A 23,534-nucleotide genomic window follows, 5' to 3' on the forward strand; every position below is an offset into this window, starting at 1 on the left:
ATAATGTTTAATATTTTTCTATTACTTGCAAGGTATATGTAGTAGTTATGAGTCCTTACCATTAGCTGGATATTTCTTCATATTCTGTCTTTTGCACCAAGTGCAGGGCCGCTTACAATTGGCCCAGGGTCGTCATGTTAAAATAATAATTTGCTCTTAACTGACTTGTCTAGTTAAATAAAACAAGGCTCAGGGTCGTCTCATCTTTTGAAAACTGTACTGTTGCTTTAAAATGTGTCAGGCTGCCCTGTTGTTGCTGTGCTGGAAACCCCGTACTTTCTGAAAGGACCCAAGATGGCTGAACGCACACAGGGGGGGTAGTTGGCAATTATCTGTGCAATATGATGGACATTCATGTTAAATAACGTTAGTATGTGAAACGTAACATTGATGGAGTTATACGATTACAGCTGGTTGATCTGCATAATTTTTGAGTGCAAGAATACCTCGTAAGGAGAGAGACGGGTCTCTCTGCGGCCCAGAGCCAGAACATGGCGGAACACTTGGGAAAGAAATAGCTAGCAGCTAACGGTATTATCAAGAGACACCGAGCTAGCTGATCCGAAACGTCGGGGGCTACATTGGACAACACTGGTTGTAAACGGGCAATAATATAACCGGTGCATAGTATTTCGCATAGTATCGCTATTTAACAATTTACTGTTTTCATACGATGTTTAATGTAGCTAGGCAGTTGGCTGACTAGCTAACTTGCCTAGCTAACTTGCTAGCCAGCGATCTAGCCCACTACGGTAGTTACAGTAGCTAGCATACAACAATCATCTCACTGTAGCTGAAGTCTGAGGATATAGCCAGGTGATCTTACCTGCATGTTTACCTTTGAAACATACTCGTCATACTTATTAGTTAGTCTGTGCTGTTTCTGGAGGAGAACGCGAACCTAACTAGCAAGTCGGTTATGTTAAACAGCGCGACTTGATCATGCGTCGTGCATTTCTAGTCTGCGAAAGACATGTTTTGCGGAAGCCAGCTAAGGTTAGTTATCTGTAGGAAGTTACAATTAGCAAACAGCCAAACCCAAGTAATCTAGCTACTGTTTTTGAAAGCGAAAGTGGATCTAGTTATCCTCATACGAGGAAGTCGGTAGAGTTGCGGCGCAAGGTAAATACATCGGCGGGGGAAGCGGCCACGACCACCTGCCAAGATGACGGATACCCGCCGCCGAGTCAAAGTTTATACTCTCAACGAGGACAGACAATGGGATGACCGCGGTACGGGACACGTCTCCTCCGGTTATGTGGAGAGGCTGAAAGGCATGTCTCTGCTGGTGCGAGCGGAGAGCGATGGTGAGTCAGGTATAAGTATTGTTGCTACTCTAATACCCTCAACCATTGGTTTAACTCTTTGTTCTGATCATTTCATGAATCATGTTGTTGATAACACCTAATTTGTTAGCAGTAAACAAACTATATCGTTTGTGTGAACTATTATGGTAGTTTTTGTGTTCTCTTATTTAGACTGTCAAAAAATAAGCCTTGATATCTAGTGAGTGGGTGGTCCATTAAGCCCTTGACATCATAAACAAGGCACTAACCCTAAATCCCCATATTGTGCACTGAAAGACGAAAAAAACATAGCTCGACTGGATCATGGAATGTCCCCCATCTCTTTCCTCCAGTTGTATTGAGCCATCACGCTGTTGTAAACTTTCTCAGTCCAAGAAGTCTGTCATCGCCTTGCACTTATGCCTTGTTCGAAACAACTGAAGTCTAAAAAAAATAGTGATCTTCGGGGCGGAAAGTGGGAGCTCTAGAAAAAGGCCAGAGTTCCCGAGTTGGGATTCCAAGTTGGATGACCATTCAAATCAAGTTTTCACAGCGGGAACTACATTTTTTTCAGAGTTCCCAATTGTTTTGAACGCGCAGAACTCTGAGATTTCCGAGGTCCCAGTTGTTTTGAATGTGGCATTACATAACCACACTGTCCTCACAGCCTCCCAAAGAGGGTTTTGAGATACTCAAATCTCAATTTAGCACCTCTACTGTCCTGTTTATAGCAGTAACCTGCTACCTCCCCTTTCGAAGTCTTTGTGCAAACTGCGAAACTGCACGTTCGTTGTTAGTGTAATAACATACTGTGTTTTTTCTCATCCCTCAGGTTCCCTACTGCTCGAGTCGAAAATCAACCCAAACACAGCCTACCAGAAACAACAGGTCAGTCACTTGCTTGATGAAGACACTTGAATATGAGCATTATGTGGTCTATGACCTGGTCCATGTTCATTAGGCACCAAATGGAAGAAACTGGGAGGAAATTACTGGAGCTGGTCACATAAGAAACATCTGTGTTTTCAGACACCGCATGCCCTGATGAACACGTTGCTAGCTTTTTTTCCCTTCTCTTGTCCTTTCAGGACACATTGATAGTGTGGTCGGAGGCTGAGAACTATGACCTGGCCCTCAGCTTCCAGGAGAAGGCTGGCTGCGATGAGATCTGGGAGAAAATCTGTCAGGTTGGTAACCTTATATTCCTGTGTGTATGTTCAGTGTATGTATAAGTTGAAGGTGAATCAGGCTCAACTCTGTTTTGTGGCCAGAAGCCCAAAATCCCCCTAATAATGAAGGAAAATGGGTTAGCACTCACTTGACAAAGTGACAGCAGATACTTTGATTTAAAAAATCAAAGTATGGTTTAAAAGTAGGATCATGCTTGTTCTTGTTTAACACATTTCTTCATGCGTTGTGTTTTGACTTGTCTCTCTGTTCTGTCCCTCATGTTGTGTTATAACTCCGATCTCCAACAGGTCCAGGGCAAGGACCCGTCAGTGGACATCACACAAGAGCTGGTGGACGAGTCGGAGGAGGAGCGCTTTGATGACATGTCCTCCCCAGGCCTCGAACTCCCTCCCTGCGAGCTGGGCCACCTTGAGGAGCTTGCCGAGCTCGTGGCCTCATCACTCCCCTCCCCCTTACGCCGTGAGAAACTAGCCCTGGCTGTGGAGAACGAGGGCTACATCCGCAAGCTCCTGGAGCTCTTCCGCCAGTGCGAGGACCTGGAAAACGCAGACGGCCTCCACCACCTATACGAGATCGTCAAGGGCATCTTCCTGCTAAACCGCACGGCCCTCTTCGAGGTCATGTTCTCTGAGGAGTGCATCATGGATGTGATTGGTTGCCTGGAGCATGACCCTGCGCTGGATGGGTTGCCGCGGCGACACCGCGACTTCCTCACCAAGACGGCGCGCTTCAAGGAGGTCATCCCTATCGGTGACCCCGAGCTGCGGGCCAAGATCCACCAGACGTACCGCGTGCAGTACATCCAGGATATGGTGCTGCCCACGCCGTCGGTGTTCGAGGAGAACATGCTCTCTACGTTGCACTCGTTCATCTTCTTCAACAAGGTGGAGATTGTGGGTATGCTGCAGGTGAGGTCGGGGCGTAGGGAGCATAGTAGAATACACATGCAAGTAAGGTATCCTGATTTTCATACTGTTCTGTTACCATACTGGGATATACGGGATTACCGTCAGTGTACACAAGGGGCGCTATTTCTTTCCAAAGGTGTTTGTGCATAGCCATCTCTATGGAAACGCAAGAGTGTTTGGTAAGTGAGTTAAGACACAGATGGCACAATGAGCCAGATGTTTCACCGGATGTATAAATCTGAAGCATCGGGTTGGCATTTCCACTCGCCACCAAATATGGTGATGAGAGGAAGCCAAGTGGCCGGAAGTGGGAGAAGATTTATTTTGTTCGACATTCTGCTAATTTTCTCAATACAGTTTTGTGTTCCCAAAACTAGAATTTGTTAGTTATTAACAGAGTGGACTAAGTTTTTTTTGTAGACTTTTAAAGTTACATTTTTTTTGCATTGTTTAGGAGTGCAAGGGCCAATTGAGTTATTGCACTTGCACACTTCAGAGTAGGCGTTCCCTAATGGAAATATACAAATACATGCAAGAATGCACCAATAGGATCTTGGCTCTGCCCACCACCTTGCTTGTTCTTCCCACTGATTAATTTGCTCCCATTGGAAACAACAGACGTGGTCTGTCTTGGGTTACTTATTTAAAAAAATCTTTGGTTACGTTGCTTGATGGATACGTAGAGAGGTTGGTTGTTTTGCAACAAAACTGATGTGTGCGCAACAATGGGGTAAAACAGACTGGGTTGGTTTCAATTGGTTTACGTGTTGTCAACAGTGATCCCAGAAATGTTCCATATGCACAAATTGCTTTTCTCTCATTTTCTGTTCAACTTTTGTTTACATCCCTGTTAGTGAGCATTTCTCCTTTGCCTAGATAATACATACACTTGACAGGTGTGGCATATCAACAAGCTGATTAAACAGCATGATCATTACACAGGTGCACCTTGTGCTGGGAAAATAAGGCCACTTAATGTGCCGATTTGTCACACAATGCAACAGATGTCTTAAGTTCTGAGGGAGCGTGCATTTGGCATGCTGACTGCAGGAATATCAGCCAGAGCTGTTGCAAGAGAATTGAATGTTCATTTCTCTACCATAAGCCACCCCCAACGTCGTTTCAGAGAATTTGGCAGTATGTCCAACCGGCCTCACAGCCGCAGACCATATGTATGGCGTTGTGTGAGTGAGTGGTTTGCTGATGTCAACGTTGTGAATAGATTGCCCCATGGTGGCGGTGGGGTTATTGTATGGGCAGGCATAAGTTACGGACAATTGCATTTTATCAATGGCAATTTGAATGCACAGAGATACCGTGACGAGATCCTGAGGCCCGTTGTCGCGCCATTCATACACCGCCATCACCTCATGTTTCGGCATGATAATGCACGGCCCCATGTCGCAAGGATCTGTACACAATTCCTGTAAGCTGAAAATGTCCCATTGAATGCATAGTCAGACAGGTATTGTGCAGGTTTGGGATGCTCTGGATCAACATGTATTCCAGTTCCTGCCAATGTCAGCAACTTTGCACAGCAATTGAAGAGGAGTGGGGCCACATTTCACAGGCCACAACCAACAGTCTGATCAACTCCATGTGAAGGAGATCGTGCTGCATGAGGCAAATGGTGGTCACACCAAATACTGACTTGTTTTGTTTTTTGAAGGTATCTGCAGTGGTGTAAAAATACTGACGTAGGTCAAGTGGGTACTTTATCTACTGCTGGGTATCTGTCACCAACAGATGCATATCTGTATTCCCAGTCATGTGAAATCCATAGATTAGAGCCTAATGAATTCATCTAAATTGACGGATTTTCCATATGAACTGTAACTAAGTAAAAACGTTGAAATTGTTGCATATTTTTGTTCAGTATTATTTTCCACAATGTGTACTTGTCTCAGTTGTTGGTCAGCTAGGTAGCATTTTTTTTGTTGACATATTAATGTTGACAGAAAATTAGTCAACACCTCAAAGCAAGAACAATAATTTTTTTTTTTTACCTTTATTTAACTAGGCAAGTCAGTTAAGAACAAATTCTTATTTTCAATGACGACCTAGGAACAGTGAGTTAACTGCCTGTTCAGGGGCAAAACGACAGATTTGTACTTTGTCAGCTCGGGGATTTGAACTTGCAACCTTCCAGTTACTAGTCCAACGCTCTAACCACTAGGCTACCCTGCTATTAGCTGAAATGGGGCACCTACGATTCCCCACATGGCAGCTTCTTGTCTTTTTGGCTATCATAAAAAATCATAACAAAGTACGACTTCCGACACCATGGATGTGCTCACATAATTTTTGTGACGTTGTCAGCCAATCCGTCTGTAGCTCATGCTCATCAGGCACCAAATGGAAGAAAACGGACTGAAGCAGGAAGGCCGCAGCTGGGCATGTCCAATAAAAAAAAAAAAGCACATTTTCATTTTCTGTCACAAAACATTAAACAAACAAAAAAAATTGTCTGTGTGCCCTAAACAACAAGACTCTGGTTAACACGATACAGCTACACACTATGTGAAGGTCTGACTGAAACGGAAAATGGTCAAACTGTCATAAAGACTTCTCAAAGGTCCTTTATCATGGCTCTAACCTGGCCAGTCTGTCACCTGCAAGTCAGGGTTGTGTTCAGAAGGCACAAAAAACAACAATGTGTTCGTATTGGACAGGGACAGATAGTACATCCTGTTTTTCAAAATGTTTTCTCCTGTTTTGTGCCTACTGAAACAACCCCAGGGAGTCGGGCATGGTGGGACAGCTAAACAGCAGACCAACTGCCAAAATGCCTGAAATTAAACACTATAGTGCAGTGATGCAAGCGACAGCTAGAAGTTGCCTTCATAGGCACAGCTCTAGGATCAGCTTACCCGTTTCCAACCATAACCGTTTGGGAGTCAAAACAAAGAATTGGCAGTAATCAGTGTCCATCTTTCATGTTCTCTTCTTTTTTTCCTTTCCCCTCCCTCAGGACGACGAGAAGTTCCTGACGGACCTCTTTGCACAGCTCACAGATGAGGCTACCGACGATGACAAGAGACATGAACTGGTACGCCAACTGACAGCAGCGCAGGCACAAATGTTTTTTTTACACCTGACAAATATCCCCACCTTCCTTACACAATGTAGTCTTTCTCCCCAGCTGATTTTTCTGGGCTAACAATGGTAAGAAATAATACAAAATACTGCAAAGTTTCCTAAGGCCGAGAAGTGTTTATTAGACCTATGGTTCTAGGGATGTAACGATTCCCTCTGTCCTCAGTTCCAATGTTTAAGATCCAATGCATCGGTCTGCGGGAGCCCAATCCCATCCAAATGTGAAGCACGCATCGGTCAGAAAACCCATTCAAACATTAAGAATGCGCACACCGCAGAGTGCGCGAGACAGCTGCTCACCCCAACGAGAGGCCTATCCCTGTTCTAGGCTATTTGTACATCTGCTGGGCACCTTCAGAATTGCTGCTTGTAAAATGGCTTTTGCATTGTCAAATCATGGGTTTTATTATTTGAGTGACAACCAACGTAATTTGCTGAGTCATTGTTACCTTTGCCAAATGCACTGTAGAAAATAGTTTTTTTACCAGTGTTGTGTAGCCTACCGGAGTGGATACAACTCACATCCAACTGCTGATTGGGGTTTTCAATCATTTAGATTGTTCAGGTTTGCCATAAGATGTTGATTTGCTTTAAACAGTGTATTTGGTCCTTTTTTTACCCGAACAGGGTAGGACATCAATGATTTTTGTGAGCTGTGCATGGTCACATTCATTGGTCAGAGTGGGATAAAAGACAGGGTAAAATCCAAAGTTGCATTTGATTAATTAGTTACATTTCTGAAGATAAATATGGACATAGTACTAGCTCTCAAAATGTTTCATCTGTAGGAATGTCCAGTTAATCAAGTAGGTGATGATGATTTCAGAAAAAAACTATGGGGGGACAAAAGCCTAAATTGCCCCCACCCCAGGGGTGGTAGATGCTCAGCCTGCCCTATGGCTCAGCTCAGGTGCCTACACACACAGACACTGAGGGCCACGAAGCTTAAGCTGAAAGTACACTACAGACTTTTGTCCCCGATTTAGCTGTCCCAGACAAGTTTTTGTGATCGGAGACAAATTACCCATGTTGTTGCCAACTTGAGACTCTCGGTCGTCACTGACACTTATTCAATGTGATCGGGTCAGAGACGCAATCTGAGGGCTACCGATCCTGTCTTTGAGCAGTCCCAGACGTCCCGATGTTTTCAAACCTGTTTGTTTTCAAACCTTGCTTCTACACCTGCATTGCTTGCTGTTTGGGGTTTTAGGCTGGGTTTCTGTACAGCACTTTGAGATATCAGCTGATGGAAGAAGGGCTTTATGAATAAATTTGATTTGATTTTATCGGCACAATCTGCAATACTCTTGGGTTGCGCATCTCGCACTTCAAATTTTTGGCAATGGTGATCAGCAATAGCCACTTAGAGCTCACCAGAGAAGAAGCCACTGGGAAGATGTTTCGCTTTACCCAGAATGTGTTTACTCAAGCATGACACCAAGTATGCCTTTGTCAGTAATGTAAAGTACTTAAGTAAAAAATACTTTAAAGTACTAAAGTAGATTTTTGGTGTGTCTGTACATTACTATTTATATTTTGGACTAATTCACTACATTCTTTAAAATATATATTGTACTTTTTACTACATACATTTTCGTTGACACCCAAAAGTACTTACATCCCCGGTCATCACTACTGCCTCTGATCTGGTGGACTCACTAAACACACATGCATTGTTTGTAAATTATGTCTGAATACTGGAGTGTGCCCCTGGCTATTCGTAAATTTTAAAAAAACAAGACACTTGTGTCTTCTAGTTTTCTTTAATATAAGGAATTTTAATTATTTATACTTAATACTTAAGTATATTTGAGCAATTACACTTACTTTTGATACTTAAGTATATTTTAAACCAAATACTTTTAATCAAGTAGAATTTTACTATGTGACTTTTATTTGAGTCATTTTCTATTAAGGTATCTTTACTTATACCCAAGTATGACAATTGCAGTGTTATTCAATTCAAAATGTTGGCTACAAACTTTTGAGGCTGCTTTGAGCCGCCACTCGTTAACGTAGCTACAAATCTAATCACATGTCATTGTGTTTGTGAGACAGTGTGGCGGTATGGCGAATCCTCACGACTAAGTGAAGAATCTTGTCATGTGTGTGACACCCCCGTCTGCATCTAGATGCGTATCGAATCGTTCATGAAAGGAGAGTTGCACATCCTTAATGCTTCCTGGTCCTGGGAATCCAAAGGGGATGCAGCACGTGTTTGTTTTTCCCCCTTCCACGTACACACTTCGTTCAAATGATCAACTCATCTTTAAGCCTTTAGTGAAGGGGTGTCAAACGCATTCCATGGAGTGTTTGCAGGTTTTCCCTTGTACTTGATCAATCATTTAAGGTGATTGATTTGTTAGGAACTCCCCGTCACCTGGCTGTCTAGGTCTTAATTGGGCACGAATTGAAAGGAAATAACAAAAACCAGCAGACACTCGGACGTCCATGGAATGGGTTTGACACCCCTGCTTAAGTTCAGTCAGCTGTGTTCGTGCTAGGGCGAAAACAAAAAACTGGGCTTGGAGACACTGCATTAGACAATTAAAAGAAACGCACATAGCAAATGAGACATGCAAATGAAATAATTGAGGATGATGCCAAAACTGGTGTGCCATAGGCCGCTGCACCACTCGGGAGCCCAGTTAGTTAGCCAATGGCTAACACAAAGCATTGTTTTCCCCACAGGTAAACTTCCTAAAGGAGTTCTGCGCCTTCTCACAAACGTTACAACCTCAAAACAGAGACACCTTCTTCAAGACTCTGTCAAACATGGGAATTCTCCCTGCACTAGAGGTTATACTGGTGAGTGCCCACACACACACATGCCCTAGCCCCAACCTGTGTAAAGTCCACCTAGCCTATTTGAGGGCAAGGTGGACCTTATTGCTTAAACCAATTACCTACACAGTTATTTAAGGTCTACATGGATGGAATATTGTACTCAAACTCACTGCTTTGTATTCCTTAGCTGTCTTTTCCAATGTTATTCTCCTCTGTTCTGATTGTTCATATTGGATTCCGTTGTGAATATTGTGTGTGCCGTCAGGGGATGGATGATGTGCAGGTGCGCGGCGCAGCCACCGATATCTTCTCCTATCTGGTGGAGTACAACCCCTCTATGGTACGAGAGTTTATCATGCAGGAGTCCCAGCAGAACGACGATGTGAGTACAGCTCTTTTACCTGCACACCTCCCTCATGCAGTAGGGCAACAGAGATAGGAATCTGAGTTTTAGACTGGACGTGGGACATATATCTAATGCAACAAGACAAACGGACTTCTGTAGGCTACAGACAGACACATTTTGGCAGGTGAGATGTCTTTTTCACCAGCAACGTTGGTTGGTGATCCTGGCTCCACAGTGTGAGCATTTCACAGTCAAGTATGATCACATTTTGTAAAATGAATGCTACAGGAGCTGTTTTCAAAGTATTTTGATGGTGAGTGCAGTTTTTTGTTTCATAGCTGGTAAATTAATCTCTGTCAAAGAACTACGAATCCTATATAGCCTGTCCCATCTCACACTGCAATCTCACAGGCACAAACGAGTCTTTTACCATGGTAACCTCGCGCACTTAAAGGGCAAGGTGAACATTTTTGTCTCGTCTTTGATATTTTGGTTCAAAGGAACAAAAAATGTAACTAAATACTATACCACATTTACTTATTACTTGAAATGCATGTTATTGTTTTCGATACATTACAGAGCATGCTCATCAGTTTTGTTGGTTTAATTATAGTGAGATATTTTAGCTGGTAAAAAAAATCTGAGTGTCTGGTAGATTTTTATATCTACCTGCCACAGTGGCTAATGAAACAAAAAGTACATTTTAGGCCCTGAATGTAAATGCTGCGTGTGTGTGCTAAAGCACATAATACATTTACAGTATTCATCTAGGCCTACATTAAAATGTATGTAAACATGCGATCAGTATTTATTATAAAGTTAAGTGAATTTAAGTTAATATTTCAGTGTTCTGATCAGCGATCTACCTCCATTCCCGACGTGTTCATATCTCTGAGGTCCTACCGTATGGTAATTTAAAAGTTTCTAACGAACATCTTGCTTCTGCCCTTTGAGGCGTTGCAGTCTGACTGTATGTCGCCAAGCCTGTGTCATAAGGAGCGGAGAGTGACAGGGCTTAATGTAGGTGCCACAATACTTTATTTTTCCATAGGAAAACACAAAGCAGACTAAAAAAATATATATATAACTGCTTGATGTCAAATGTAATGTAAATATAAATAAACTCATGTGATTCTGAGTGACAACATTAGGATTGTTTTCCTCTGAAATATTGTCTGCTTCATGTTTTGTTTCCTTGCCAAGAAACCTTTTTGAGTATCGCAAAACTGGTACCAGGTCCTAGAACAGTGGGGCTCTGAGTGATTGACAGAACAATTACATGACCATCTGAGAAAATAACTTCTTTTTTTATATTTTATAAACACGAAAGGACCTGGGCTCAGTCCTAAACTTAACCCCAACCTTGGATAGTTAGTGGTCTTGTTTTGTGGCTTCATTGTATTCTTTAATCAATGTTTCATTCAGATCTTAGTGCACGATTGTCACAAAGGTGTCAGGAATATTTCTGCCATTGAAATCTTTGGGAGGGCCATCTTAGCATTTCAGTTCAATCTTCGTCTCTCCCGAGCCCGTACGGGAGTTGTGGCGATGAGACAAGATAGTAGCTACTAACAATTGGATACCACGAAATTGGGGAGAAAAAGGGGTAAAAAGGACATGAAGGACAGTCAATCCTGAAAATTTCAAGCACACTCACAAAAACCATCAAGCACTATGATGGAACTGGCTATGATGAAACCATCAAGCACTATGATGAAACTGGCTATGATGAAACCATCAAGCACTATGATGGAACTGGCTATGATGAAACCATCAAGCACTATGATGAAACTGGCTATGATGAAACCATCAAGCACTATGATGGAACTGGCTATGATGAAACCATCAAGCACTATGATGAAACTGGCTATGATGAAACCATCAAGCACTATGATGAAACTGGCTATGATAAAACCATCAAGCACTATGATGAAACTGATGAAAGCCACCATTGTGTATGATGCAGGCAGCTCCTCATGCCACAACGAAACCAGATGTCATTGTTTTCGTTTTTGAAATATTTTTCATTTAGCTTTTTTTTGCTAACAAAAAGAATACATAGACAAACACAAACGACTTAATGTTTACATACATTCATCTAATTGTTGTTTGTCTAGACAATTTTTTTTTTCTTCCAAAATATTTAAATTATAAAACATTTGATTCTTTCATTCTCTTAAAGTTGGATCAATTGACTTCCAGTATTTATGTAATGACTTATTCAATACAAGTGACAAAAATAATATTGTACAACCCATTGCACGCCCAATTTTTCAGTTTTTGATTTGTTAAAAAAGTTTGAAATATCCAATAAATGTCGTTCCACTTCATGATTGTGTCCCACTTGTTGTTGATTCTTCACAAAAAAATACAGTTTTATATCTTTATGTTTGAAGCCTGAAATGTGGCAAAAGGTCGCAAAGTTCAAGGGGGCCGAATACTTTCGCAAGGCACTGTATTTCCAAAGGGGGTGTTTTTAGGGAGTGATATTGGTTCTTGTAGAATCCATTTAATTTTCTAAACTGTAAAGTTGTTCATGTTCTTAGCTCCATCCTTCGAAACCAGACACGTGAAAAGATTCTGGGGATGAGCATGCGTATCTTCAATATGTACCCATTGTTCCTCTTTAGTGCATTTAACAATATGACGCAAGTAAAAAAAAAAAAAAAAAAAAAAAAGCCTTGCTTGGTGAAAAGATACAATTCCAAATCTGGAAGGTTAAAACCACCTTTAAATTTAGGGACATGTAAAACTTTCCTATTTATTCTGAGTTTTTTATGAATTCTCTTATGGCAGAGTATATTTTTTTAAAGAATGTTTTCGGTGGGGTAATTGGTACTACTGAAAATAAGTATTAACTTTGGGAGCCATGCCATTCTAGGGGTTTGTTCCGCATGTACGTTTTATGGGGATTATTCCATTTAATTATATCTGATTTCAATGTTTTTAATGAGACTGATGGCAATTTTGTATTTTTACCTTTTGACGTCTCACACAGATGTTAGGCCTCATGAACAGTCTTGACTTAGAGTCTAGCTAAGAGGTTTAAAGTACCATATTCATTCAGTTTGAAATTCTGGACATAAGCCAGCATACTCTTCAAACCAGCCAGCCAGGTAAACTACCAAGCAACAAAGGGTAGTCCACAATATTTCATGGCATCCGGCGCGTCTTCCTACGAGTCGCCTATGTGTTTTGAATGCTAGTGGCGAATTTGCTTCTAGACTCTGATCTTCAGCCAGTTTTACATTTCCCCCACCAATGGTCCCTTGGTGTCTCCCAGGACATCCTGCTGATCAACCTGATCATCGAGCACATGATCTGTGACTCGGACCCGGAGCTGGGCGGCGCCGTACAGCTGATGGGTCTGCTACGCACCCTGGTGGATCCTGAAAACATGATGGCCACCGCCAATGTGAGTAGAGCGGCTCGCTTCTGACCTTTTTCCTTACCCCTTTCACCCTGATAACATGCTGGTCATGGCCAATGTAAGTCTTACAATGCCCTCTCACCCCCCCTGAGAGAGTGGCTGGAATTCAAATCGACCCTTAGCTCCTAGTCCTTGGGCAGGATCTAAATCCCACCAGGCATACTTCCTAGAGGCTCCGCTACCGTTTTGTGACTTCACTTAGGCACCACACCTAGGGCTTCGCACAGAGATTTCGCTGCATTCCATCATTTGAAACTAAGGAGATCACTTGGTAGAGTGTAAACCAAACCCAACTTACTCTCTAGGCACTTCCTTCAGGTCATGTGTGTTTTGGTGAAACCCTTTTCACTTGGAGTGTTAGCATCTCATGGTTTGACTCTCCTCCTCCTGCAGAAAACGGAGAAGACAGAGTTCCTGAGCTTCTTCTACAAGCACTGCATGCATGTCCTCTCTGCTCCTCTACTGGCCAACACCACGGATGACAAGCCCAGTAGAGGTGTGTCCCCTGTGTGTGTGCAGAGAAACAATGTTTTACCTGCATCCAACTGAACCAGAAATACACTATAAGATATATGTGTGTGTGAGTGCCCTGTTATTGTCAGGATGACTGGCACACTCACTTAAAGTTCTATATACAGTATCTGATGCGACCAGGTACAATTTAGCGCTCTGTCACACGTACACGCATGCATGCACACCCGAGATGAGCCACCATATGTCAGTGCTCTGAGTGAATGAATGACCTCTTACACAAGTACACACACACACACACACACCATATGAGCCACTGTATGTCTGTGTGAGTGCTTCATGTTTGTTATGAACACCCACACCGTTAACCACCTCCCTGTAATCCCCTCCAGATGACTTCCAGACGTCTCAGCTGCTGGCGCTGATCCTGGAGCTGCTGACGTTCTGCGTGGAGCACCACACCTACCACATCAAGAACTACATCATCAACAAGGACATCCTCCGTAGGGTCCTGGTGCTCACTGCCTCACAGCACGCCTTCCTGGCCCTCTGTGAGTCCTCTATACACACACACACAACATAACGTTCAGCTCGCCAATAACCCGTCACTATATCCTCACCAAGCCTGTGTTGTATCTTTCTGCATCACCACCACACTCTAGACCTTTAAAACACTTGTCCTTTTCTCTTTCTATTCCAATATCTCACACACACTTGCTGAGTCTCTCTCTGTGCTGACACTCAGGAGAGAACTGTAACATCTGCACACTGTACGAGTTGGTTGGAACATTGTTTCTGTATCAACTTGATCACAGTGAGAAGGTGAATGTGTGTCAAACTCCTCCAGGCGCGCTGCGCTTCATGAGGCGGATCATCGGGCTGAAGGACGAGTTCTACAACCGCTACATCATGAAGAACTTCCTGTTTGAGCCGGTGGTCAAGGCCTTCCTCAACAACGGCGCCCGCTACAATCTCATGAATTCAGCCATCATCGAGATGTTTGAATATGTCCGCGTGGTGAGCATTTCTTCGCTTCCAATGTCTCCTGTGTTTGTGTTTGAACTTTTATTGTAAAAAACAATTATATCACGAAAGAAAGTATAAATGGTAACATACTACTAGCGGCCTTACTTTTGACAATATCACCTCTGCTTAGACAGAACAAAACCTAAGCTGAGCAAGAATGGTATGGTCTTTCTCTCTCTCTTCTCTTTCCTCCTCTATACGCTACCGTTCTCCCCAGGAGGATGTGAAGTCCCTGACGGCCCACATAGTGGAGAACTACTGGAAGTCCCTGGAGGATGTGGACTACGTGCAGACCTTTAAAGGACTGAAGCTGCGCTATGAACAGCAGAGGGAGAGGCAGGACAACCCCAAACTGGACAGGTTCATATATTGTTTTTGTGTTTATTTATTGTCATGTGTCCATTGTTTTTACTATGTGCTGCAAAATGAATTGCACCTCTGGGATAAGAAAGACCACTCTAAGACTGAGGGGGAAGGGTGATGGGATCAAACAAATCACGTTTATTTATATCGCCCTTCGCACATCAGCTGATATCTCAAAGGGCTGTACAGAATCCCAGCCTAAAACCCCAAACAGCAAGCAATGCAGGTGTAGAAGCACGGTGGCTAGGAAAAACTCCCTAGAAAGGCCTAAACCTAGAGAGGAACCAGGCTATGTGGGGTGGCCAGTCCTCTTCTGGGTGTGCCGGGTGGAGATTATAACAGAACATGGCCAATATGTTCAAATGTTCATAAATAACCAGCATGGTCAAATAATAATAATCACAGTCAGAACAGTTGAAACTGGAGCAGCAGAACAGCCAGGTGGACTGGGGACAGCAAGGAGTCATCATGTCAGGGAGTCCTGAGGCATGGTCCTAGGGCTCAGGTCCTCTGAGAGAGAGAGAAAGAAAGAAAGAGAGAATTAGAGAGAGCATACTTAAATTCACACAGGACACCGGACAGGAGAAGTACTCCAGATATAACAAACTGACCCTAGCCCCCCGACACATAAACTACTGCAGCATAAATACTGGAGGCTGAGACAGGAGGGGTCAGGAGATGGCTGGATGGATAGATGAAATACATATTCTGCTAGTGATGTTTGGGGTTGGTAGTGGGCGTTCTAGCTGTAGTTTTGAAATGGCTGCCATTAGCTACAGAATGAGTGGGTTGTTGTCTTTGGCTTTAAACGATTCCAATTGGCTAGTGATACAGTCTTCTTTTGGCTCGACTCAAGCTGATTGGCTTTATGAATGATTGTCCATTTTTTACCTTTGGAATCCACAGGTTTCTATCAATTTGCTATCCCTAATTTGTCTGTAACTCAACTCTGCAGTCGTGCTCAAGTTGAATTGTTTGCCAACTCTCCTTACACAGCATGCGGTCGATCCTGAGGAACCACCGGTTCCGGCGTGATGCGCGAACGCTGGACGACGATGAGGAGATGTGGTTCAACGCGGACGAGGAAGAGCTTGAGGACTGCGAGGCGGTGGTGCCCCCCTCGGACAGCAAGATCACCAAAGCGAGCGGTGGCGCCGGCGAGAATGAAGACCTCATGGACCCCATCAGCAAGTTCATGGAAAGGAAGAAACGTAGGTCGCAGGGAAAGAATGCATGAATTACTGACAGAACTGGGTCAAATGCATATGTGAAGTGCTATTTTTTAAGGGGAGTTTAGATGCACTTGTTTTGGTTTGGAATTTGTACTTTTTTTTTCGGTGCTCCGGGGAAATTAAATGAAGTGCATTTGAGGGTTGCTGATATACTCTGTACTGAGAAGAAAATAAGTTGTCTTGCGTCTTTAGAAAAAAGTAAAACTGACAGTCCACAACTGTCTGGATCTTTGTCTTTCTGTCGAACAGTGAAAGACTCCGATGACAAGGAAGTCCTGGGCAAGTCCAGTAGTCTGTCAGGCCGCCAGAGCCCCAGCTTCAAACTCTCCTTCTCCGGCTCCACCACCAAGACCAGCCTGTCCAGCCCGCCCGCATCGCTGCGCCCCGGCTCACCTGGGTCAGGGGCCAAGGGCTCGCCCCCGACAGCAGCCACAGTCACCACAAAGGTGGGTAGAATCACCAGACTAGTCTCCACGGGGACCTGGGTTGTGTTCATTAGGGCACAACAGAAAACATTTCAAATGTAAAATAGTTATTGGACAGTTCAAGTTTGTCTGTTTTCTTCATTCTGTGCCTAAGAATGGAATAATTGTTTGGGGGTCAGAGTTTAGTTCTTACAAAAACACAGGGATCGTTTACCCAAAGTATAAAATTGACACATTTTGTTTCCTTATCTTGAAATCAGTCCGGAGAAGGACAGACTGCAATCCACACTTCGGGTTTGTTTGCCGAACCACTGCTAACAACATTCACTTTTGCAAGTGAAAAACCATTAGAAGTCAATTTACCCCAATCGCACGCTCCCTCTGAACTTGAGACATCTGTGACATTGTGTTATGTAACAATTCTACTGCCAATGTTTGTCTATGGAGATTGCATGGGTGTGTGCTCGATTTTATACATCTGCCAGCAACAGTTGTGGCTGAAATATCCAAATCCGCTAATTTGAAGGGATGTCCACATGTATGTGGACAGTGCATTCAAAAAGTATTCAGACCCCTTGACTTTTAAACATTTTGTTACGTTACAGCCTTATTCTAAAATGGATTAAAACAAATGTATCATCAATTTACACACTACCCCATAATGACAAAGCAAAAACAGTTTTGCTTAAAAAAAAAAATGTATTTACATAATTATACAGACCCTTAAAATTCAGACTTATAATTGAGCTCAGGTGAATCCTGTTTCCATTGATCATCCTTGAGATGATCAATTGATTGGACATGATTTGGAAAGGCACACACCTGTCTATATAAGGTCCCCCTGTTCACAGTCCATGTCAAAGCACTGCAGCACTCCACCAATCAGGCCTTTATGATAGAGTGGCCAGACTGAAGCCACTCAGTAAAAGGCACATGACAGCCCGCTTGGAATTTGCCAAAAGGCAACTAAAGACTCTCAGACAATGAGAAATTAGATTCTCTGGTCTGATGAAACCAAGATTGAACTCTTTGGTCTGAATGCCAAGCGTCACGACTGGAGGAAACCTGGCACCATCTCTACGGTGAAGCATGGTGGTGGCAGGATCATGCTGTGGGAATGTTTTTCAGCGGCAGGGACTGGGAGAGTAGTTAGGATCGAGGGATAGATGAACAGAGAAAAATACAGAGTGAAGAATAGAGATCCTTGATGGATCACTCAGCCTCCGACTGGGGCGAAGGTTCACCTTCCAACAGGACAACAACCCTAAGCACAAGATAACTCAGGACTGGCTTCGGGGCAAGTCTCTGAACGCTCTTGAATGGCCCGGACTTGAACCTGATCGAACATCTCTGGAGAGACCTGAAAATATCTGTGCAGCGACGCTCCCCATCCAACCCAGAGCTTGAGAGGATCTGCAGAGAAGAATGGAAGAAACTCCCCAAATACAAATGTGCCAATCTTGTAGCGTCGTACTCAAGAAGACCTGGTTGTCTGCTTTCCAACAGACACTGGAAGACAAATTCACCTTTCAGCAGGACAATAACCTAAAACACAAGGCCAAATATACACAAGTTGCTTACCAAGATGACATCACATGTTCCTAGTGGCCTAGTTACAGTTTTGACTGAGCATATATTTTCAAGCCGATTTAAGACTTAAACATTTTCAATTCAGGTTGTAACACAAAAAAATGTGGAATAAGTAAATGGGTATGAATACTTTCTGAAGGCCCTGTGTGTGTATATACTGTGTGTGTGTTTATATTTTAACTCAGCAAAAATAGAAACGTCCCTTTTTCAGGACCCTGTCAATCAAAGATAATTTGTAAAAAATTGCAAATAACTTTACAGAGCTTCATTGTAAGGCGTTTAAACACTGTTTCCCATGCTTGTTCAATGAACCATAAACAATTAATGAACATGCACCTGTGGAACGGTTGTTAAGACACTAACAGCTTACAAACGGTAGGCAATTAAGGTCACATTTATTAAAACTTAGGACACTAAAGAGGCCTTTCTACTCATTGAAAAACACCAAAAGAAGATGCCCATGGTCCCTGCTCATCTGCGTGAACGTGCCTTAGGCATGCTGCAAGGAGGCATGAGGACTGCAGATGTGGCCAGGGCAATAAATTGTAATGTCTGTACTGAGACGCCTAAGACAGTGCTACAGGGAGACAGGATGGACAGCTGATCGCCCTCGCAGTGGCAGACCACGTATAACAACACCTGCAAAGGATCGATACATCCGAACATCACACCGGCGGGACAGGTACAGGATGGCAACAACTGCCCGAGTTACACCAGGAATGCACAATCCCTCCATCAGTGCTCAAACTGTCCACAATAGGCTGAGAGAGGCTGGACTGAGGGCTTGTAGACTTGTTGTAAGGCAGGTCCTCACCAGACATCACCGGCAACAACGTTGCCTATGGGCACAAACCCACCATTGCTGGACCAGACAGGACTGGCAAAAGGTGGTCTTCACTGACGAGTCGCGGTTTTGTCTCACCAGGGGTGATGGTTGGATTTGCGTTTATCGTCGAAGGAATGAGCGTTACACCAAGGCCTGTACTCTGGAGCGGGATCGATTTTTGGAGGTGAAGGGTCTGTCATGGTCTGGGGTGGTGTGTCACAGCATCATCGGACTAAGCTTGTTGTCATTTCAGGCAATCTCAACGCTGTGCGCTACAGTGAAGAAAACCTCCTCCCTCATGTCGTACCCTTCCTGTAGGCTCATCCTGACATGACCCTCTAGCACCACAATGCCACCAGCCATACTGCTCGTTCTGTGTGTCATTTTCTGCAATGGAATGTCAGTGTTCTGAAATGGCCAGCGAAGAGCCCGGATCTCAATCCCATTGAGCACGTCTGGGACCTGTTGGATCGGAGGGTGAGAGCTAGGGCCATTCCCCCCAGAAATGTCTGGGAACTTGCAGGTGCCTTGGTGGAAAAGTGGGGTAACATCTCACAGCAAGAACTGGAAAATCTGGTGCAGTCCATGAGGAGGAGATGCACTGCCGTACTTAATCCAGCTGGTGGCCACACCAGATACTGACTGTTACTTTTGATTTGACCACCCCTTTGTTCAGGGACACATTATTCCATTTCTGTTAGTCACATGTCTGTGGAACGTATTCAGTTTGTCTGTTTTTGAATCATGTTATGTTCATACAAATATTTACACATGTTAAGTTTGCTGAAAATAAATGCAGTTGACAGTGAGAGGACGTTTGTTTTTTTGCTGAGTTATATGTATGTAGGTGGGTGGGTGTGTGTTTACACATACACTACCGTACAAAGTTTCGGGTCACTTAGAAATGTCCTTGTTTTTTAAAGAAAAGCAACAAAAAAAATCCATAAAAACAACATTGATCATAAATACAGTGTAGACATTGTTAATGTTATAAATTACTATTCTGATCAATTTGACATTTTAATGGACAAAAAAAATAGCTTTACTTTAACAAACAAGGACCTTTCTAAGTGAACCCAAACTTCTGAACGTGTGTGTGTGTGTATAGGTTTTCACTCAAGGATTTCAATGGCTGAAAAGTCCTTGAAGTCCTCTTAAGGGGCTGATTCTGATGGGAATCAGACATCAGTTTGGGGGCTCTAAGATAGTAGCTTTCAGGCCTTAAGTTTTAGACCTCTGTTATGGTAGAGTTAAGTAGTTATTTTCTGTAAGAAATCTAATCAAGATCAGATCTGAATACATGAATGACCTCGCCCCCACTTTCTCTTGCTCTTTCTCAGGTGGGGCTGGTGGACTACCCCGATGACGACGAAGAAGACGAAGAGGAGGTGGGTGGCGAGAGTAAAGAAGAGACTCCGCCCTTGTCCAAGAAGTCCAAGCTTAGCTCCTAATAAAAATACATTGTTAATGACTGCTTTCCACCGATCCCATGATAGACCCCACACAGGATGGAACAAACTCTGCTCAAACTGTTAAAACGAATACACGAACCCCCTCTTGGTTTTCAATGGGTGCTTCTGTTAAGGAGCGGACTATGGATGGAAACGCGTCTCCTCCAACTAATCCCAATATACAAGTGCCAATCGGGAGGCCGCAGAGCTAGGAACGAACGAAAAGAGAAAAGGCGGAGATGGAAGACTATTACCGATAGCGGCGTCAGATAAAAGGGGCAGACTGACGATTTGTAATCCAACAAAGCTAAAATACAGCGGGAAATGACCACATAAACACACACATTCATCCACACACAGACTTAAACCCCAAAGAGCTTCCGTGCTCGGACCATGACCCCCAAACCCCCCCCCCCCACTCAGGGAAGGACATCACAGCGCCCCCCCTCCCCCAATGGGGCCGACCAATCAAGATGCAGAACCACTCACCCCCTACGCTGACTTCTCCACCCACTTCTGTTAATTTCTCTCTTCTCCCTCCACTACTCCCCCCCTTTCTAATTTTTTGGTTCGTTTTTAAGTTGTTTTTTTTAAAGATGTTAGTTTCTAGGACCAGACGGGAGACTGCAGACCAATGGCGAAATCGCTGTCGTTGTTTTTCATTTTATTGATGTCATCAGTGCTGTCGTCTTTGCTCAGCGGAAGTTCTTCCTCTCAATAGAGAAAAGCCAGCTGTTAATTTTTTTTCCCTTTTTAATCACTCTCTCTCTTCTGTTTTTGTAAATGACAACAAAGAGACCTGCCTTTTACATGTTCAGGAACTTCTGTCTCACTTGAACAGGTTTTTAAAGACCGCAGTAGGTTGAGCTAGTTTTACCCTTTTTTTGCCCTTTGAAACTGCAGATTTTTTGGACAAAATAATTTGTAATCCTGTCTTGATTAAAGATTGAGTGGAATTAGATGTGATCAATTTTATCATATCTTCACTTTTTTTTGAGTTTTGTTTTCCATTGTTCAGAAATATTTGGGACCATTAAAAATGATCTTTGCTGTATGATGTCCAACTACCTTTTGTGAGACTGAGATTGTGTTCTCTGCACTGCTATGTTGCAGTAGCCTAGTCCCAGATCTGTTTGTGCTGTCTTGTCAACTCCTATGGTGGCGTGACCATGACCATCAGAATCGGCAAGACTTTTCACTTTACACTTTTCATTTTTTGGGATGTTGAAAGGTGTAGTAGAATATTTTATTGTGAATGTGACGTTTTTATAATTCATAAACCCATTTTTAGCAATTTTGTAATGGTTTGACTTGATAATGAGGTCATCTTTTTACAAGGGTGAACCTCAGTTGTTGTATGTCTGCACTGTCTCCACCTGGTGGTGCTCTCGTATCACACAATACATGGAAAAGAGAAGAAATGTGGCTATATAGTCCTGTAAGGTCTTGAGGTGCACCGTTTGTCCGTTCCGTTTTCTTTCTGCACCGGTTTTCTTTCTTTATAATTTATCATAAGGTTCAGAATTCTATCAAAGTTTGTCATCACTAAAGTTCTACCAAAGCTCAACATTTTTTATATTTTCAATTTTGCAGGGAGTCTATGGGTGAGTTTAATGCTATAAATTCTATTCATCCCCAAGGGGAAAATATTGATGGAATCTACACTTTACATTTTTTATTTTATTTAAATGGTAAAACCAAGGATAGATGTGTGACTGATCATTTATATTTATGCTAAACATCGATTAGTCATGTCTCCTTCCCCATTTCTATCTGTGCCTCGGCAGGAGCTGGAAGAATTCCCAAAAGCAAACAGCGACATGGGGTCACCTTAGCGCAGGTCGTATTATCCCACCTCATCACTTCAATAGCAGTCGACTATCAAACCTCTGCTATTAATTAAAACCATCTGATTTAAACCCATCTGATCCCCAGAGGCTCAGCGGGCCCCTATTCACTTACTCACGCTGCTTATTTAAAACTCCATTCACTACAAAGCCTTTTACAGACTTTGGAGTGAATGGACTTTTCAAAATTACCACCCCCCCCTCCACCACCAATGCTATGTCTATTCCCCAGCATGATGGTGTCAGTGTTTGTGAGTGACTGTGTGTTCTCCCTCGACTCCCTGGAGCGAGAGGGGCAGTCTGGTAGTAGCCAGGAGATGCCAGGTCTACTCGTCCGAAAGGCATGCCATCCCAACGCAAGGTTTTTGCCAAGACTCTTGCCCCCTTGCGTTGCCCGCCTGTGTCTGCCAGCCTGAAGGCATCCCCACTGGCGGAACTGCTAGCGTGCCGTGGACTTCCTGGCGTGGCACTGAATACCCTCTTTGACAGCTCTTTTGATTGGCACGACACCCATCTTCTCCTGCCTTGCTGCCTCCAGTTTCGCAGGCTGGGATAGTCTGACTGATCAGGAGCTGTTCGATAGTTTGACGTGTCAAGGATGAACAAGAACAGGAATGCATGTAACCCACAACACAACATACCTGGTTCAGTTGTACACTGTCTCCTAGGCCCTTTAGACCAGTGCTTTTCCTCTAATTTCCAGGTGGGCCCCCAAAGCAACATCCAGGCCCTCGTCTGGCATCACAATTATCAATTGTAGCCAACTTCTTTCAGGCAGGGGAAAACCGGTGTACACTTATTGTCAGATCATCATCCTGTATCCAAACTACCCGAGCAGTGGTCCACAAACTTTTGGTAATGTAGCGTATCCTCATAATTCCCTTGCCAATACGTTTGAAAACATGGTCTCATGGGTTCCAGCTGAGGGAAGTGTAAGCAAATGTTACTGTCATTTGGTTGAGGTGAAACTAGATGAACATACAAAATGTTATTATGACAGTGGTAATTTGTGTTTGTAAATTAGTAGGAATTGAGCGTCATATACAGGCAGGTGTTCAAATGGGGGGGGGGGGGGGCCGGATTCTGGGATTGAAATAATTTTGTCATGAACAAAAATTCTAAGGTGAATTCAAGGATTTTATATGAGTGATTTTCTACCCCTGGTATACAGGTTGAGAGTTAGGCTAACTCAATATTACTTGATCCAAGATGGCGTAGCAGTCGGACATGTGTCTTGTCCTGTCCCGTGTAAATATTGT

At 43.3% G+C, this 23,534-nt stretch overlaps 1 protein-coding gene across 4 annotated transcripts; it reads left to right on the forward strand.

Moving 5' to 3' along the window:
* Positions 1–251: 251 nt before the first annotated feature.
* On the forward strand, positions 252–21,722 carry LOC110521995 (serine/threonine-protein phosphatase 4 regulatory subunit 3). Of its 4 annotated transcripts, XM_021600036.2 has the most exons (16): positions 252–1,316; positions 2,119–2,174; positions 2,375–2,473; positions 2,765–3,385; positions 6,357–6,434; positions 9,173–9,289; positions 9,534–9,650; positions 12,898–13,029; positions 13,438–13,540; positions 13,908–14,066; positions 14,363–14,532; positions 14,759–14,901; positions 15,901–16,115; positions 16,386–16,582; positions 16,822–16,855; positions 20,318–21,722. In XM_021600036.2, exons 1-16 carry the CDS (start codon positions 1,166–1,168, stop codon positions 20,341–20,343), a joined length of 2,418 nt encoding a protein of 805 aa, XP_021455711.2. In that variant the 5' UTR covers positions 252–1,165; the 3' UTR covers positions 20,344–21,722. The 4 variants fall into 4 exon arrangements, with proteins under 4 accessions (XP_021455711.2, XP_021455708.2, XP_021455709.2 ...); XM_021600033.2 differs by lacking the exon at positions 16,822–16,855; XM_021600034.2 differs by lacking the exon at positions 16,822–16,855 and having other exon boundaries at positions 14,762–14,901.
* The last annotated feature ends 1,812 nt before the right edge of the window (positions 21,723–23,534 follow it).

This window comes from Oncorhynchus mykiss, chromosome 4 (genome assembly GCF_013265735.2).
Source record: "Oncorhynchus mykiss isolate Arlee chromosome 4, USDA_OmykA_1.1, whole genome shotgun sequence".
Classification (NCBI taxonomy): domain Eukaryota; kingdom Metazoa; phylum Chordata; class Actinopteri; order Salmoniformes; family Salmonidae; genus Oncorhynchus; species Oncorhynchus mykiss.